This window comes from Osmerus mordax, chromosome 5 (genome assembly GCF_038355195.1).
Source record: "Osmerus mordax isolate fOsmMor3 chromosome 5, fOsmMor3.pri, whole genome shotgun sequence".
NCBI classification, from domain to species: domain Eukaryota; kingdom Metazoa; phylum Chordata; class Actinopteri; order Osmeriformes; family Osmeridae; genus Osmerus; species Osmerus mordax.
In genome coordinates this window covers 12990060-13009900 of record NC_090054.1, presented here as the reverse complement: position 1 = coordinate 13009900, position 19841 = coordinate 12990060, and the positions used below count along the sequence as shown (strand labels likewise).

General features: G+C 47.0%; 1 protein-coding gene across 2 annotated transcripts; it reads right to left on the bottom strand.

Moving 5' to 3' along the window:
- Window positions 1-1624: 1624 nt before the first annotated feature.
- On the bottom strand, window positions 1625-12003 carry sncga (synuclein, gamma a). Of its 2 annotated transcripts, XM_067237037.1 has the most exons (6): window positions 11716-12003; window positions 6518-6559; window positions 6238-6365; window positions 5932-5958; window positions 4015-4062; window positions 1625-3403 (listed from the first exon to the last, which is right to left on the bottom strand). In XM_067237037.1, the coding sequence occupies exons 1-5, from the start codon at window positions 11834-11836 to the stop codon at window positions 4015-4017; spliced, it is 366 nt and encodes a 121-aa protein (XP_067093138.1). In that variant the 5' UTR covers window positions 11837-12003; the 3' UTR covers window positions 1625-3403. The 2 variants fall into 2 exon arrangements, with proteins under 2 accessions (XP_067093138.1, XP_067093139.1); XM_067237038.1 differs by lacking the exon at window positions 5932-5958.
- Between the last annotated feature and the right edge of the window lie 7838 nt (window positions 12004-19841).

Sequence of the window (19841 nt, the reverse complement as noted above, 5' to 3'; positions counted from 1 at the left end):
TGTGGGTAAATGGAATGACTGGCACGCCACTCTGTCTCCTCCCTTGTTAGAAATGCTGGAGCTACCAGATGAGTCACTACGATGATACAGTACTCACAAACAGACGAAATGAGGAACGAACACATGCAGGAAAGCTGCACGGGATTCCACCAGGGGAAAAAAAGCTTTGTGTAAGAATGTAAAAAATGCCCCTTGAATGGAAAATTAGGAAATTGGAAGAGTAATTTAGCTTCAAAGCTTTCCTTTTCCCTTTGCCCACTGTAGGAAGAGACAGTGACTATGCAAAAATCTGTATTTATAGCTTTCAATGCAGTCGTTGATCAATATTTGATGGTGCTTGGACGATCTTTCACAGCTAAGCAATAAACAGAAACTCTCAAAATGGTTGAAAAACGTTTTCTAGTTCAAGACTTGTGAGGGAATTTGTATAAGTTATTCATCTAGGATCTATACAAGCTAGAAATCAATATTTGGGGAGGATAGCAACCCTATCCCCTCAAGGCAAATGAGTAACTTGAGCTTGGGGTTGGTCTGTTTTGTTGAAAAGGTGCGTGTCTCTTGCGTGTGTGACTGGGTGGAGACTGTGTCATCCCGCCCTGATGTACACTAATAGATGTGTCTCGCACGTCTGTCCTCATTCTACTTCAGTTTCATGTTCATCAGCCATGGGGGTGGCTCTTATCAGGAGGCACACTAGCTGGTAATCTATCCTATCCACCCATTTGATTGTGGAATTCAACAGTGTTTCTTTGTATTTATAGGTGTATTAGAGAGACTGCACCTTCATGATGGACGATGTAATCAACCATTAGAATCAAGAGCTGGTTACATTAGATTCCTCCAATGTTTAACATACACCATTGGAACCGTTTGAAGTCATTTGAAGTAGTATGATGAAGTGGCATACCACCTGACCTGACCTCACCCCTCCTTTTTTTTTTGTTGACAAACCTGTCTGACAATCTAAAAGTGAGCTGTGTAATGTTCACTCAAGTGTACCACCCTGTATTTCTTTGAAATGCATCTCGGCTTTTGTGGTTGGTTTAATGCCGTGACATGCAACCACTGCACTTCCTGTTTGTGTTCTTTAAAAAGAGGTCACGCATACTTTTGTACATATTCTCTCTGTGACAGCACTAAGCTTCGATGGTGTGTGTGTGTGTGTGTGTACGTCTGTGTGTAAGAGAGGAGAGAGAGAGTACAGTATCTGGCTCTCCCTGTGGAATCGCTTACTGATCCAAATGGATGCATGGAACATGTGGCATAAATAATAAATGCCACTGTGCCTGTTTTAACCATAACCAAGTGCACTAGTCCCCCCTTCTCTACTCCTTCACTCTTCTCTCCCCACCAGAGGGCAGTTGGGAGTATGTATGCGTTTGGTAGAGGAGATTTTTTTTTAAACATAGTTTAGCACACGTTCGTCAAGAGTTTCGGTTCGATGTGGATATGATGGATGAATATTTGTACAATGCGTGGATTGAAGTCGTATTGAGTCATACAGGATTGATCCCACCCGTCTGATTGGACGTGCTCGAAGTCTGTTGGCATGAGACGCAGGACACATTTTAGGGTCCCAATTTTGAGATTTATTTCCACAAAGTATTAGACCGACCGTACTGGATTTCCCAAAAAGATTCTTTATTTCAGTTTTATTGTTTTATAAAAGAAGCAGTCTGCTTTGATGCAACACAAATTGCCAACACAAATTTGCATCTCCTTGTGTTTGTGTACATTTGTGTCATTTATTTTTCTGTGAGTGTGTTTTTATATGTGTGTGTGCTTCAATTTGTGTAATGTGTTTTTTTTTTTTTACAGTGTGTGAAGTAACAGAGGCTATGTGTCTGGGTGCTAGTAAGGCAACATGCAGTCTTGTTTTCGACAACTTCAAAAGACAAACACTTCAATGGTTAAAAGACCTATTTTTAGTGACCAAGAGCAGACAGAAGACAGGGGGAGGGGCCAGAGCACCCGGTTGAGTGACAGACGGTGTGGCTTATCACAGAGTGAAAGCACGACGACAAAGACCAAAGTATAACATCACTGTAAAATGTGGCTCTTGTAGAGACATACATTGCTGTATTTACTTATTTTTGCAACGTTTTCAAATCATTCATATATCTACATTTGAGGAAAATAATCTTGGAACAAGCAAAGTCAATATATCTAACCACACATAGTTTTTTTTTTTTTTTTTTTCTCTTTCTACCATCTATAATAGAAGGTTAACACAGCAGGGTCGATGTAACAGTTTTACATGTAACCTGGTGAAACCCCTCACCATCATGAACCCTCTTGCTCAGTGGCGAAAATCTGCTATAAATTTGGGGGGGGGGGGGGGGGGGAATTATATGACATTTTCTCAAGAGGAATTCCTGAGGGGGACACCAAAACACATAGCCTACATTGTTATATGTTAAATATATATTATTAATATTATTGAAATGTCCTTATGTTTACAGTGATTTATTGGGGGGAACAAATCATATTTTTCCCAGGATTGGGGGGTCGTGTCCCCCCTGTCCCCCCCGGGATTTCCGCCTATGCTCTTGCTGACTATGACAGGAAATCCAAGCTGAAAGTGTGGATGGTAAACACCACAGGCTGAGAAGGTACACAACATCTGTTTATGACCTACATATTTCCAATACAAACTTTTGCCTACGAAAGCCCTCTAATTATAATACTTCAACAGAGCCCTGAGGTTTAGGACTTCCTTGGTCAAAAAAAATAAAAAAATGACGGAAGGGCGAGGAAGAACACAGTGGAAGTGGGGGGAGGGGGGGGAGGAGGATTGGGCAGTGCTGCTGTTAACCCTTTCTCCACCTTCGCTCTAACTCTGAACCCTGATCTGTCACATTAAGGGACGGGGGTAAATATCAGGCAATAAGACACAATGGGTTAAATACACAGGCTTCAAACACATCTTAATCAACAATCCTGACCAAAAAGCATACACCAATATAAGTACATCTACTGTATAAGTACAGGTGTTACATTAGCTGACAGCGTGCACACTACCAGAAAGTTTCACTTTTGCTAAACCTCTAGAGAGAGCAGGGAAATGATCACGGTTCTACAAAGTAATTCTAAGTAGCATTTTGCGTGTGTGTGTGTGTGTGTGTTCTGATGTTCTGGAAAGGGGGGTCACAGTGATGAGGTGGGTTAATGGTGGGGCTAGGGTGAGTTGAGGGGGGCAGGGAAGGGTACAGGGCGTGTTGTGGATGGGGCGGTGTAGAGGCGAGGGGGAAATCTCTCTGAATGTTTAGTTTCACTGAGTCACACAACAGAAAGCATTCTGGGATCCAGAGGCGGAGATGGGAGGGCCAACCAGCAGCTCACGCAGAGTTGAACCCAAACTGAGGAGAGGGACGACGCTGCAGCTCACACTCAAGACTGACACCTGAGGGAAGACAAATGGACAAGGACAGAACAATGAGGAATGATGTCATACATTCCGCTATTTAAATGGGATAGAAAGACTAACCCGACGCTATATATCTATTTTGGCTTAGTTGTGGACATTGCAGAATCTTTAGGTGCAAGTACACCTTTACGCTATCTCCTCAATTAAAAAAATATTTCAAAGAACAATAATATATAGTAAAAAGGCAAAGCGTGGTTTTCGTTTCACACATTATTTGCACTTGTTTTAACATACTGTGCTCACAGATGACATCACATCCCTTCAGCCCCATCCAGCTCCACGGATCTGACACAGAACGGTCATTATAGTCCTAAACTCAAACATCAACATTAAAGAGCTGGACTCTCCCTATTCCCACCCTGGTGATACCCATGACCTTCATTGTTCCAGTACAACTTCTGCTGTTATTATGACACAATGTCAAATGTCACCGCAATTGCAGCCCTCCCTCAGAGCACATAAAGTCAGCATCTGGCTAATCCAAGGGGATGTAGCTGTCATAACACAGACATGCATGTATATGAGCACACACAGAGAAAGAAAGACACACACACACTCACACACACACACACACACACTCAGCTTACCTACTGCCCCCCCTCCTCTGCCGCTCCCTCCGTGTGGGAGAAGTCAGCCTGGGATTGGGGAAACAGAGAGAGGAGTTTAGCAGCAGTACCACAATCGATACTCACCAAAGACTTCCAAGTACTACAACAAGTTCAATTACAAAGACAAAGAGGAACAGGCAACAATGCAATTAAGCATTCCTCCAATGCAATTTGAGCTGAGGGTGCGAAGTAGTACATTTCAGTTAGACTGGAAGAAATATGCATGTTAGTATACATATTATTTAAAATGAAAATTGTTTTAGTGGAACCATGCACCAAGCATTGGGTCAGGCTTCAGTAGAAGCATTGCAGACTATATGAGACCGATAAAAAATCTTTTAAATGCAGGTTGTTACCCTGGAACCTGTAATTTTCTTGAGAAGGAATGTTCATGATTGTTGTTAGTTGGTTCTTGTTAGTATAATAATTACAATGTTGAATGCTCATGTGGTCTAATGGTTGCATAGTGAGGAAAATCCAACCTGATTTGAAACATTTATATGAGGCACATGAATGTTCTGGTTTTTGTTGTCATTAGTAGAAAGACTGTGGTGATTAAGATTGTAATCTTTATGAGGATGGGTGACAATGATGCCATTATACCCAGAGCACTCAAACAGTTGCTATGACAATGGCTGTGATACAAGATGGCATGGTTGGTATCACTAATGATACCCTTGACTGTGCTCACATACACTCACTCAAACAAAAGACCTTTGAAGACAATATTTTCAGCTGAAGAGATAGAGAGAGAAGAAGGAGAGGTGGTGGCGAGGGTGTGGGGGGGAGGTGTGGAGATAGCTAGAGCTGTGGATTTAATTAAAGATGGATCGTGTTTTCAGATTAAGACAAACTACACCCACACACAGACAATTGTGCACACTAGAAATGGAGTCAGATGGATGAGCGGTTAGGGAATTGGGCTACTAATCAGAAGGTTGCCGTTTCGATTCCCGGCTGTGCCAAATGACGTTGTGTCCCTGGGCAAGGCACTTCACCCTACTTGCCTCGGGGGGAATATCCCTGTACTTAGTGTAAGTCGATCTGGATAAGAGTGTCTGCTAAATGACTACATGTAAATGTAAATATAAAAACACATGCACACATACTAAAGACTCAGTTATAAGAGTGCACACACACACAGACACACAGTCACACACACACACACACACACACACACACACACACACACACACACACACACACACACACACACACATTGGTAAGGATTCAGAAGAGGTATCATGCCAGGTATCAGTGTGCTGCTTCTGTTAAAGGTCCTTGTCTCAGCACGGAGTGAAGGTGTTCTGACAAGCCTTATGTGTGTGAGGGGGTTAGTAACTGAACACCGCTTGGGAATACCTGAACACCAGAGGGAGGGCTCACCCTCAACACTGGCTAGGACACGAAGCAGCTTCCATAAGGATTGAAAACCTAAGCTGCTCAAATGAAAACGTGGCCAAAAAATATTCATATTCATCGTGGTCTATCCACAACATTATGATGTCATGTCCGTTGTCTTTTCAATGTGTTAGGTTTATTTTATTTGTTATTTTTGACTCATACTTCTTTTAGACTTATAATCGTTCAGTTACCTTTTTTTTTCCTTCAGTACTGTAAAAGAACAGCATGGCCTTGACATTAGCTTGGGTAACTTGGGCCTGCTAAATTGGGCTTTCTCGCTAAGAGCATGAGTGTCAAGAATCATGGAATATTTTGGCAGCAACTTGAAAAACCAAAACCACATTCGAACAGTGTTCTACTTTAGGAAAAGCTGCAAAGCTTATTATAGCCCTGTAGCTGCTAGTTACAGCAGGTAAAACCGGCGGTACTAAAGGCAGCAAGCGACATGCTGTGCAAACACTCAATTTCCTGCCCTCCCAACCAATCAGGCACCTCCTCTGTGACAGGCGCCTCCTCCTCCTGTCCCCAGCCAGACACCACAGTTAGAGATGGAGAGAGAGACACGCATTACAAGTGTACACATGAATACTCCATGAGCGAAACACAGAAATACACGACAAAAATGCCCATGACGAAACAGACTTGACAAACACTGAGCGACTGTGACTATGATCCGATCTGGCCTCTTCCAGACTAAGCAGTTATGATCTGAAGTTTCCTAAGGAGGTAGAAAAAAAGTGTCGACATCACTTGATGCCAAAAAACAGTTTGAGACAGCCGGGGAGTCACATGACTCACCGGGTTGACCAATCCGGTTGACACCGCCGCGTTCTCAACGCCATCCACTGTCTGTTGAGCCACCTCGTTGGCCCCGGCAACTGTTGTGTCGGCCACGATGTTGGCCTGATCAGTCGTTCTTTGGGCCACTGGGAGAGGGGAACAGGAAGTTGTCATCTTGCAGGTTTGAATGGAAACCTTCCTCAATCCACTTTTGCCTTTCTCAGATACTGTAGGTCCTAAGTGAGGTATAAAAGTAGTTCACTGCCTGTCTTTGACCTATAGGTGGCGCTCTGCTTACCTGTGTTCACTCCTGATACCACTCCCTCCTTTGTCTTGTTTCCTATAAAACAGAAAAACAATCGATTCATAAGTGTGATCGTGCCAACCTTGTTGACTGTCCTTGGGCACTTTGTACACATCAAACAACAACACCTAACCTCCAACCAAAAGGCAAACCGACACAGAAAGCAGAAATACTGGAACTGAAACGACAACCAATCAACATCCCCCAGGTACTTCAGGATGAATGGACAAACACACTCGCTCTATCGAGGGGCGACTCTTAATGTCTACTCTCTGAGCAGTGACGATGTGCTCTAGTGGTCTAAGAGGGCCTGTGTTCTCTCCCGGGCGTGCTAGAGAGCTGTCGTCTGTCCAAGCCCTTCTGGACCTCAGCCCATGTCCTCCTCACAAAGACTGCTTCAGGAGGGAAGGTCAGCCAATCCTCCAGCCACTGACTTCTGGAGCTTGCGGTGTGCTGGCCGGCCCGGCCCACTCGGGCTACTGAATAGAGTTGGCGTGGAGCAGATCTCAATCTCTTATCGTTCTTCCAGCTCTCTCTTCTACACACGCTGTCGACTTCTCTTTCGACCTCCCTTGCATCTCTTGGCGTTTTCTGTTTGCTCCCACGCACGCCTGAAAGTGGGAGTACATGTATGTGTGCCTGCGTCTGTGCGTCTGTGTGCTCTCTTAACATGAGGTGATGCAATGGTCTTGCTTCTGTGTGTTTTTGTCTTTGTGTGTGTCTTTGTGTGCACGTGTGTGTGTGTGTCCTCCTAAGACGAGACCAGCTCATGGTAATTTCCATGGCCCAGCAGGGCTAAATTAGCCCATTGTTGAGAGAGAACAATAACCATGATACTCTTGACTTTGAGGAATGGTGCCGAGTGTGTGTGTGTGTGGGGAGACTTTCAAACACATGGCTTCCAGCTCAAAGGGGCAAAGGGGGCAAACAGGGCAACGCGTTGTTGTGGTGCTCCTTAAGATGTGAGACAATACAAGAGAGAGAGAGAGATAGGGGGAGAGGGAGAGGGAGAGAGAGAGGGAGGGAGGAAAAGAGAGAGACAGTGTTTGCATGCACGCACACACAGCACACACAGGAGCAAGACCATTTTATCATTGCTGTAATCAATTCAGAATGGGTCAATGGGTTCGATGTTGCAACATGAGGTCACCTTCAGTGGCGTCACAACCGCAGAAGGACATTGTGATCATGCTCAGTTACCTCCTCCACAACCAAGATGGAGGACACTGGTGTAAATGACCTCACACCCACAATGCATCATGTTGGCCCGATTTTGAGATAAGATAATTGCACTCCTTGTCTCATAACAATGACAACTGTGTTGTCCTGGATTATGACATTCAGCCGAAAGGGACAAGCATGATTTTGTACAGTAGAGATCAACATATCGTGGGCAAAGTGTGTTAACCATGTCTAAGGGTCGACCTGTTTGGTTCCTTCGCATTACCATACATGTTCGTTAGCAGTCATCTGTGATTGCGCCCTTCCAACCTAGTCTCATAGGATCGTAAATCGGAAACAGAAAGGTGGGGGGGGGGGGGGGAGAGGGGGGAGGATTGCGAGAGGGACTGAGAAAGCTGAAATTACATTTAAAGGGGATTGATCGATTGGAATAGGCTACTATTTCTTGTGCACAACATTGGATATGCAGGGACCGAGTGACACTGAGATGAAATAGAAAAGAACATTGTGGCGGTGAAGCCGAGCTCACAGAAAAATCCTGTAGGAGCAAACGTAATGTGCCCAGTCGTGTCTGATGCGCGTGTGTGTGTGTGTCCAACACAACCAGCTTGTGTCCATTTCCAGCTTCCAGCTGGGCTCCAACATGCCTGTGTGGGTCTGTGGATAGTGACAATGGTGGAGTGTGTGCACGTCTCAGCTGTGATGTGAAGGGACACTTTGTGACTCTCTGCTCTGGGATCGTGGGAGACAGGCTGTGCTACGGGCGAAATATTTTACCTCCTTTTTCTCTTTCATTCCCTCCCCCTCCATCTCCTCATTCTCAGCTCAGCATGGGGCATGTTCTGTGCCGACTGTGGTCTGCTTCCCACCCTTGAGCCGTTGAGCATCACACACGGGCACACACACGGGCACACACATGGGGTTTTCATGGATATAATGGAGACCGTCCTTGTGTACAAGACTCCTGTGCAACATCGCACCACCATCTTCAATAGAACACGTACCACCACCAAACTAGGGCTCCATTCATCAGCTAGTGCATCATTACTACTGTACAAGCCTACACTACTGAATACACTACACACACACGCACACACACATTTAGAGATTAGTGGTGAAGGGCCCGTTAATAAACAGAGAAGCAGCAGATCAGGGAATGGAAGGATTTGAGATGATTCTATAATATAATCCATTCTCTCTCTTTCTCTCTCTTTCTGAACAAAAATATAAACACGTGTTGGTCCCATGTTTCATTCCTCAACCAAAGACCACCAAAACATCCCATATGCACATCAAGCGTATTTCTCCAATGAAATCCATTGATTATGGTCTCATGACTTATTTCCTGTTGACTAATCTCATGTGAAATAGTGACATGTTGAATTTGTGATTTAAAGGATTATTCTGGTCCCTCCCTCCCTCCCTCCCTCCCTCCCTCCCTCCCTCCCTCCCTCCCTCCCTCCCTCCCTCCCTCCCTCCCTCCCTCCCTCCCTCCCTCCCTCCCTCCCTCCCTCCCTCCCTCCCTCCCTCCCTCCCTCCCTCCCTCCCTCCCTCCCTCCCTCCCTCCCTCCCTCCCTCCCTCCCTCCCTCCCTCCCTCCCTCCCTCCCTCCCTCCCTCCCTCCCTGGTCCTGCTCCACATGCCTCAGTGCTCTGAAAGCCCTGTCTGGGGGTACTCAATGCTGTCAGCTTCCTAGCCTGCTGTCCTGTAGGGCCCAAGGGCAATGTGTCAATACTGTCTGAGCGTGTCTGAGTGTGTGTGTGTGGGTGTGTGTGCGCGCACTGTCCATCTCTGTCCCTGTGTGTGAGTGTGTGTCTGTATCTCTGTCTTCCTCTGTGTGTGTGCGTTTGTTTGTCCGTCCTCTTTCGAAATCCCAAAGTCTGCCTTGTCTGTTTAAACCACACAGTGAAGTCAGCGAGGGTTACCACAGCAACAGGAGCCCCTGGAGGCCACAGTGAGCTGGGAGGACAGAGAGAGAGAGAGAGAGAGATCCATCTGACCGTCGCTCCTGCTGCACTCCTACCGCTGGACTGTGGACTGACAGGGGCTCAAGTGGGAGGAAATGGCTCGTCCACGTCCAAACCTAAGATTCAACTGGCTCTTGTCCCCTGAGACGGGACAATGACAATGGCTCTGTGCAGGAGTGGCCTCAGGATAGCGGACGTGGCTATATTAACAACCCACTTTCAAAGACCTTCTCTGCCTTTGGAAGGCAGTCTGGCTGTCTGTGAGGCAGTTCTCTTTCCCCTCTGGTTGTGGGACACTGATGTGAAGGTGACTGGGAACGTGCTGCTCCCATATCTGTCTCTAACACTGTCTAATCTGCTGTTAGACTGGAGATTTGTTCAGCAGGCATGGCTGAGGTAACGGGATTCAGTCCAGACTAAGTGACGGATCGCCCACCCAGTGGTTTGGATGATTCATAGAGATGGATGACTCTGGAACTCGATCTCAGCTCTGCGTCCGCCTGCTGACAGCCAATGAACGAGCATGGCTGGCCGGAGGATAATTATTGGATTTTGAAGAGAGTGGACCGCCCCGGACACCTTGTCTCCCTCTCTCTCCTCTCTCCCTCTCCCCTCCTCTCCTCTCCCTCCCCTCTCCCTCTCTCTCCCTCTCTCTCCCCTCTCTCTCCCTCTCTCTCCCTCCCTCTCCCTCTCTCTCGCCGTTCCCCCCCCCCCTCTCTCTCTCTCTCTCGCCGTTCCCTCTCGCTCTCTCTCTCTCTCGCCGTTCCCCCTCTCGCTCTCTCTCCAATCAGATCGCTTTCTCTTTCTCTTTTTACACGTGTTTGGTCTTTCCCTCTCCTCCCTCTCTCCTTCCTGATCCTGCCTCCCCTCTTTGCCTCCTCTTCAAGTCCTCCCAGGACTATCTACATGCTGAGTTGGGGCCCACAGGACAGTGAAGTGTCCAGGACAGTGACATGCAGCCCGGGTCACAGACAGAGCAGGTCTCGCTAATGCTGTTTGATCCGACAGGAACTGGTGCTGAATCCTGTGAGTGTGTGCGTGTTTGGCTTCCCCGTGATACATCTGTCTGGTGCAGCAAGCTGACAGGCAGGTGGGTGTCACTGCTGAGACTAGTTTAGCTGCACCACCCCCAGATCCCCCCCCCCCCCCCCCCACTCCCTATCTTCATCCTGATATCCCCCCTCCCCTCCTCCCCTCCCCCACCAGCACCACCCCCTGTCCTACTGTACAATGGTGTACTGTACCATAGACCCTGACAAGTGAAGGCACACACACACACACAGACACACACACACACACATCGTACTGTATTGAGGAGAAGTGTAATCACACTTCATAGCTCTAGGAATGGAATTACTGGCCTATATCCTCTTCTCACAGTACGCATTGTGGAAATCCACCCCCCGTTCTCTAAGGCTTGAAATCGAATGCATGGTACTGTGCGCACATAGTTATAATTATATAAACGATATATTGAAGATGAGTCTTAACATATTTCAGGCTATCTGGGAACAATTCAGTTTTTTTTCTCCTTTGAAAGAGAACGCATCTTTCTCGAGGCAATGCACTGTATATTTTCTCGAAAAAGACCTCAACATGATTTCTCTCCTATCTTTTTTTCCCTTGCTTCTCTCCAGCTCGTCTCTGCTCTCTCTCCACCTTCGCTTCCTCTCCATCCCTTTGCCCTCCCATATTCCCAACCACAATCTCATTCTGTCACCAATCCTCCCATCACCAATATTTTATTGCCTGTGCACTAGGCCTTCTGTCCTCACCTCACTAAAACCTAACACCTAACCATCCATCCATCTTTCCACCTACACCCCCCTCCCCCCCACACACACACAACATCCACACACAACCAAAGACACACACACACACACACACTGCCATCACAGGATCAAAATGTAATCCAGATTATCCCTTTCATAAAACTCCCCAGTCCTGCTCCTACTTAACCCTTGTCCCACCTCTCCATTCATCCCCTCTCCCCCCTCTCCTCTCCCCCTCTCTCTCCCCCTCTGCCTCTCCCTCTGGTACTCACCTACATACATGACCCCCTCCTTGGTCTTGGCAGCCGCCTCCTCCACCCCAGCCTTGGTCTTCTCGGCGGCGGCCACCACTCCCTCCTTGGCCATGGAGAATCCTTTCTTCAGTACATCCATGTTGCTGCTGTGCTGTGCTGTACGGGGGGCTGTGTGCTCTTGGGTTTGGCTCTGGCTGTGTCTCTGGTGGAACGGTCTGCTGCTGCTTGCTGCTCACGCGACTCTGCCTGTCTGAGTGGGTCCGTGTGCGATCGTGATCGAGCGAGGGCGCTTGTGTGTCTGTCTCTGGGCGGTGCGCGTGTGTATGCGTGTGGCGAGTGTGCACCGCTTTTCAATGAGCGACGGGGTGAGAGAGAGAGAGAGAGAGAGAGAGAGAGAGAGAGAGAGAGAGAGAGAGAGAGAGAGAGAGAGAGAGAGAGAGAGAGAGAGAGAGAGAGAAAGAGGGGGGGGCCTGGGCGGGTGATGTGTGCTCAGGCAGATTGGGACACCCTTAACAAGACGAGCAGTGGAGCGAAACCAAATGGACAGAGAGAAGGAGAGAGAGGGGAAGAGAGATGGAAGAGAGCAAGTGGGCGAGCGAGAAGAATGCAGGGATGGATTCCACAAGCTGCTCGGGTCTCTTCCAGTCTGAGTGCAACAATTCGTCTGCTTTTCTACACCGTTACACAAAAGACACTCTGATCTCGATGAATTATTTACGACTCAGAGCATCTGCCCGTCACCTCTGAAATGACACTTTCTAAATCGTATTTCTACGCCGCAGGACCATACATCCAGATGCTGTACTTCTCCCTATTGGTTGCCTGCACACAGATCGCCCAAACGCAAATCGAGATCCCGACTCAATCCCTCATTATACGGAAACCGACGGGAGATGAATAAGATTTGAGTTGGCGTCTGTGATCTAGCAGGATGTAGTTGATCTCATTGGCAGAGATGGGTCGGGCAAAATGGATCATGAAGCCCAGGGCTATAATTAGACCCTGGTAAAGTGAGTTCCATATGATTGGCAGAGCCCAAACACAAAGCAGCGCTCCGCAAAGTCAGATCATCAAAGTGAATGCGAGAGACGGCCCTCTTTGAACTGAAACGGCGGCAACCTCATCAAGATGCAGGATGCACAGCGCCGTGTGTCAAACGGCTTGGGTTTTACTCTGCGTTCCGAAATAATGTTGCACGGTATGGCTGGCGAGGGTGAACTGTACGATAGAGGTTTTTGCTCAATCCAGATGGTAATGGACTGTAGCTTCTCTCTCTGCGCTGTAATATAACACAGGAGCGGTGATGAAGATATGCCCTGTCGTAAATGGTGCTGTGTGACTACTGAAGCTTAGAGCGAGAGATGGAAAAAGGGACAAAGAAAGAGAGAGAGAAATACAAAGAAATAAGAAGAGAAAGAAACATGAAGAGAGAGAGAGAATTATAAAAAGGGAGAGATGAAAAGAGGGCTAAATGTAAATATGTGTTCAGTCCCAGGCGTGCGGTTCCTCTGGGCTGCAGATACCCTGTGTTCTCAGGGGGGAGTGAACAGCTCCTACAGACACAGGCAGGAACCAAATGACCTCATCAAGTCCTGAGAACAGTTAACAGCCTCCATGTGTGCAACCAAGCTTGTTGCAGCAATTTGATCACTGATAATGCAATACGATACAATGTTGAAAGGCTGGAATTTGGAATCTTAGTCGAAATGGATTGACACCAAGTGCCCCCCCCCTCCTTCCCCCGCCCCAGTTGTTTACGACAGTCTCTCAGTTGATGGGTGATTGTCATGGGATCCGATGCGAATCGGGACCAAAAATAAGATCACGTCGCGCCAATCGCCCTTCGCCTTGCAAATAAGCTGTTTCTTTGGCTCTGTGGGAGTCCCAAACCCAGAGCTGTGAACACATCTGATGAATCACCCCACATGATCCAGACTGCTGGCCAGAGGTGGCCAGCCCAGCCCCGCCCCGCCCAGACTCAAGTCTCCAGCCATCTCCCCTCCTGTCCTGGATGGCCACAGAATAGTGTGACTCAGCAAATCCCCACTTCCAGACGGCCCACAACACCAATATACCCCACAAACTCCTTCACCGCCTCCCTTCCTGCAGCCTCCCTCTCATCTCTGATTGGCTAATGGCCAGCGCAGGGCTATTTTTAGACAAAGCTCATTTGTCGAAACAACGAGAGAATGTATGCTGACACAGGCTCCTATGGGTCGCCATGGTAGCAGATACCCTATCAGCAGCCCTACCCGATCAGCAGCAGTGGTCAATACCGATCAGGAGGCTCTGATGTCTCGTTGTGAAATATCTCTACTCATTGCCCAGCCCTGCGGCGCACACACACACACACACACACAGGCATGTGCAAGCTACCTCCCTCTCCACACACACACACACACAGTCAGAGAGCACACACTTTTCGATTCCTTTCATACAAAGCCAAGGCACGTGACCCATGTGATGGCTGTTCGAAACATTGTTATAAAAGTCAAAAGTATAATTTCTATATTTCAGAAATATTGTTCTGAGGACCATGGGGGCAAATACAGGGAAACATTTGACTGAGTCTGAAGAACAGTGACTTTTGGCCATTTAACAGTTTGAGATGACAAGTAAAGGTCCACTGTTAAAAAAGCTTGTTCAAATCATTGTTACTCTGAGCGATACACCTGGAGCCTGGTAGCAGGTGTACTCAAAATAGAATTTCATGTTCCTTGTGTATCCGTTAAAATACAGCGCTGTGGCAATAATTCCACAGCACCCAAGAGCTGTGGTATTGGCTTGTCAGTGTGTGAGGATACCCCAAGACACGGCTATACGATCTAATTTCTCCTTTACCAATAATGTCATGGAATCAAGGCTTCTACTACACCCTACGGCAGGACTGACAGGCAGATCCAACCAGGAGGGGAAGGAGACAGATAAGTCCACAAGGATCCACCTCAGAGTGAACGTTAGAGGAGATAGAGCTGTCAGGGTACGACAGCAACACCAGCTCTCAGCAGGGCCTAGTCTTGGCACGAGAAACGGTATCAGCTGACCTAGAAACAGACAGAGAGTCTGCTGGTATGAGAAAGCCTCCTCCCGTTCTCCACGCCCCTGTGGTTTAAGCCTGTTGTGGGGGTTCTATTCAGCGGAGCAGTTCAATAACAGCGCCGACTGACTAAGAGGAGAGCACAGGGTCTCCAGGAACAGGCCCTGGTCATGAGACAGGACTCATGCCCTAACCCTAACCCTAACCCTGCCAAGTCTGTTTTGGTAATCCCTGTTTATCTCAATGTCCGTGCATGTGAAAACAACATCTCTTTGTCTCTGCGAATACTGTAAGTTGAAATGGCCAAGCAAGTCAGTTCGAATGTTTGATAGTTTGGCTACAAAGGCAATTCCTTGGACGACATCTTACTGTAAATATATATTCGAGTTTACTACCGTAACTGAACCACAGAGGGATCCAAATCTCAACTGATATGACGTCGACTCTAGAAAGTAATTGAGGCTCCTCTGGCTACTGTTTCATCACCCCGTAAAACTAAACATAACAGTTATCAGTGTTATCTCAACTGTTACTTCAGCCCCTACACTAATTCTTTGTCTGTGATGTCAACAACAATGTGTGTGTGTGACCCAACTGGCCATCTGACTACTGACATTGTCCCAGGAGCCAGCCAAGCACAGACAATGGACTCTTTAAGACAGATGAAACCCAGATGACAATGCTGCTCAACACAATCAAATTCCAGTGGGAACTATACACTTTGTACACAGAGAAGGTTGATTTTTGCCTTGGTACAATTTGTAATAGGGGGTATAGGCTTAGCTGGAGATACAGTATTCTGTTGAATAAAAACCATCTTGTACTGTGTCAAACCTGCAGGTGAGGAAAGGAGAGAGCTCAACCCCGTTATTTGTTGTTCACGGTTTCAAGATACATAACAACACTCTCACAATGGACACATGTTGACGCAGTCAGTTGTTTCCAAGATGGGAACTGGAAGCAAGGGGTGTTTTCTGGTCATATTCTTTGCGGGGAAAGTTGTTTGTGTGTCCTTGGGTGGGGTGGTGTTAGCGATTTGAGACCACTGTTTATCTCTGCTATGAAAACGAAACATTACAAACGGGCGCAAGGAAGACGACTTTAACAGAACCCACCTGACATGGCCCTTCATTAAGGACCCATTATCAGACACGTGCTAAATGACTCATAGGGGTGATAGGATGTGTGCTGTCCTTGTTCAGAGTTAACTTTACAGGCTTACGCAACCACCAAGCTATCACTCTCTTTCCACAACACACCTATTTAAGGACACAAGCTACGGTTATTATTAAATACCAAAACAGTTCTGAAACGGTTAAATTATTTTGCTGATCATACAAAACAGCTCAAGCTATATGGTCAGCACCAATATAAAATGTTAACAACTGCTCAGAAGCCTGAACATAACTCCCTCTCTGTCGCGTCGTGTTACATAACTGTTAAATGGAGAACCAGCAACAGTCTCTTGATCCCAACTCCTCAGGCATGGATAGAGGACAAAGTATATCGCTTACTACCTCCATGATGTGAATCTAAGTGATAGTGCGTGTGAGAGAGAAACGTATGTGGTTTGTGGAGCTGCTATCTTTGTGTAATCTGCTCAGGGTAATGTCAAATAACATTTTGGCCAAGCCGTCCATGGATCAGCTCGTGAGACGAACCCCTTCCTGGCCCCCCCAAAAAATGCTGAAACATTGAAAACACCTCTCAATAAAATGGTCCCACAGTTGACCCAATGGTTCAAATAAATACATGGCTGAAATGACTGCCACCTACTTATTGGTCCATATTGACCACAAACCCCTTGCTCCTGATGCCCCACCCTGTGGACAGAGAATCTCTGCAGTTCCTCCCATGATGCACCTGTGCTGTTGCAGTGAGATGACGAGCGGGCGAGCGGATGGAGTAACGAGGCAATAAAAGAAAATCGACGACATGAGATGTTGGAGATATTACCTCAGAGCAGCCAGTCGTGACACCAGAACAGTCTGCTGGCACCCTGCAGCAGCCACACAAAACCACTGTCACTGCTGATGCAATCTCCTTATATTTTAGTATAGTTATTGATTTTAAAAGTACTGCTACTGGGTAAAACTGATTTCCCAGGCATTACTCCAAATTATCGGAGGCAAGCCCTATTTTCAGAGCACATAACAATGGAGTTACCATAATAAGGATTTACCTTCAGGACTTGATCCTGGCTGTAATACTACAAATGCAAGACTTAAGGAACCAATTCTTGATTACAATTATATTGCCTGGCTTATTCATCCAAACTGTCAACAAAGTCAGAGGGGGGGGGGGGGGGGGGATTCGTGACAAAATTGATCTGGGACAGACAAACATCCCTGTCGGTGTGGGTGGGGGGCGAGCGAGTACAAAAGGAGGCTTGTTGCAAAGAAGTTGGATGGAGGCCCGTGACATTCAGCTTGTCGCCAGCTTTGTTTGAAAGGCTCCAGGGACCATTCAACACCTTGAGGTACTTAAGGCATCCTATTCACAACATCCCTCCGAGTTTTCCTAAGGGTACCCCTAAGACGCAATAGGGGCCCGAAAGTAATAAAGCTTCCATCTTGGCCCCTGTCATCACATTTGTGAAGGAAACTCACATTTCACTGCATCTCGATAGGAAAAACAAAAACAAGGTTCCCAAACTTAGTGTGAGGGTCAGATGTCATCCTGAAGCAGAGCTTGGTCTCACTCAGTAGCCCTTATATCCTCTCACCTCTGACCCCCAGCTCTCCTTGACCTCTGACCTCCAGGACATTTATCATGATGGAGGAAAGGGCCATGTTCCCCTGTCAACTTTAAACATCAACCAGGGACAGTTTTAGACTCTCTACTTCTTCTCATTACCGACATCAATTTCTGTGATTTAAAATCCAAGTCATCAGCATTTTATGCCAACTGGGCAGGTAAATCAGCTGGTTAGAAACACGGGTAGGTAATTCATCACTGGCCCAGTTTGGGACCACCTTATTTATATGTGTTGCACTTGGGTATTCAAGCAGTGTGACAGTAGAGACCGTTTATTATTTTCATGCGGTAGCTCCTTTGGGATTGGTGGGTTGTCAAGATGGCAATTCCTGTTTACGGATGACAAACACCATTACATGTTTTTCCTTTCAATTAAACAATCATGTCCAATGAATTTTGCTATATTATGATATCATTACATCAATACCCCAAGACACACACACACACACACACACACACACACACACACCCCCCCTCAGGTTTAGCTGTACTACTCTCCCTGCTGGTGGGATACCGATCCGCGGCTCCCAGAGCTCAAATAGTTGTCATCATACCCTGCCCCAGAGAGTCTGGGAAAACAAGCCTTCCGCCCTCCCCTGTGAGTCTGGTGTCTGGGTGTAAAACTACCGCCACCTGCTGGCCGTCCAGGGAATAGGCCTCCTAAGTCTCCATATATATCTCTCTAACATCATAACTTACCCAGAGTCCCCTGCTGCTGCCAACCCACCAAGTGAACGGGTCAGTGAGACCCCCTGCAGGGGGGAGAGCAGGAGGAGAGACCAGCCTTGGAGGCCCATCTAACTCACACAAGGACAAGCAAGCTCAATGGGATTAAACTGTTCTAATCAGAAACATGTTTTTCTTTATCTTTTTTTCTCTCTCTTTACTGCCAACAAGTAAAAACAAGGCAGCAAAGCTGTACTGTGTCTTCATAGACCTGTGCTGGACTGTGTGCAATGTTTGTTAGGTTTTAATGGCTTTCCCAGCACTGGCTAACCTCATTCTCAAGGGAGACATTTGAGGTATCAACATGACCTGTTGATACATAGGTTACAAGGCTATGCATGCTATATAACCCTGAGAAGCTGTGCAAATCAAGCAAACTCACACGTTCTGGCACTGGAAAATCTCTTAACAGAAGCCCACATTCCAAGCCCCACACTATCAGATAGTGTAACACTATATTGAGTGGCAAAAATGTGTTAACGCAATTCCATGACCCCTGACAACCAATCAGTTGTTGAGAACATTGGTCTCCATGGCAGCGTATGGGTGGTAAACGGGAGACGATACAGTTTCAAGTCAAACACTGACTCATCAGTAAGCTAAACAACATGTAATGTCTTTGTGTTCCACTTTCCTCCCTTGTGCCAGACTGCTTGGGGGTTCCCAGCAACATATCTCACAGTAATTAGTTAAGTGTCATGTGACTTTCTCTCTCTGTCTTCTCTCTTCTCTCTCTCTGTCTTCTCTCTTCTCTCTCTTTCTAAAGTCTTTTCGCTATATATTTTGAAATACTGTATACACTGTATATATGTACACACAGAGAGAGAGAGCGAGAGACAGAGAGAGCGAGAGAGAGCGAGAGAGACAAAGACAGAGAGAGAGAGAGAGAGAGAGAGAGAGAGAGAGAGAGAGAGAGAGAGAGAGAGAGAGAGAGAGAGAGAGAGAGAGAGAGAGAGAGAGAGAGAGAGAGAGAGAGAGAAAGAACAAATAAGATAAAGAGTACAACAGAGAGATAACAGAAGGAGCCATTTGAAGTCTCTTCATTTCAGATAAGTCCTTCCCTTATTCTGCTTCCTACACATTCCTCTACAACGTGGCCAGTTCCTGCACTATCTGGCTTTGCCCTGACATCCCTTTCCTGCTCTGCCATGCCCGTGGAAAAGCGCCAGAACCGAGGTGATACAAACACAAGAATTCCAGTCACCTGCCAAGAGAAACGGCCTGCATCCTCACACCTCTGCCTGGTGTGTGTCTGTGTGGAGGTGTGTGTTGGTTTTCGTGTTCCTGTGTGTGTTTTTTCTCAAGTGCGTTTGCACATATGGATCGATGCAACATCTCTCTAGCCTGGGAGAAAGCTGCAACCTTATTGTTCCAAGTTTGCCTGAGACCTTTCCACAGGGAACTGCCTTGGAGGGGGGTAGAAGGATGGAGGCTGGGAGGTTGGGGCGGGGGGACTAGCTGGGGGATGGGATGGGTTTGGGGGGGTGGGGGGTAGCTGGGGGGTGGGCGGGGGAGTCTCATTTCCGAGGATTGTTACCGGGCTTTGAAAGCTCCAGGAGGAGGGGCGACGAGGGGTGTGCATGTGCATGTGTGTGTGAGAGAGAGAGTTGGAGAGAAAGAGAAA

Coding starts and splice junctions, on each gene's coding strand:
- sncga (XM_067237037.1), bottom strand. CDS start 11,836: ATGGATGTACTGAAGAAAGGATTCTCCATGGCCAAGGAGGGAGTGGTG. Junction 6,560..11,715: donor GGAGGGGGTCATGTATGTAG/GTGAGTACCAGA, acceptor TCTGTTTTATAG/GAAACAAGACAAAGGAGGGA. Junction 5,959..6,237: donor CAACCGGATTGGTCAACCCG/GTGAGTCATGTG, acceptor GGCTGGGGACAG/GAGGAGGAGGCGCCTGTCAC.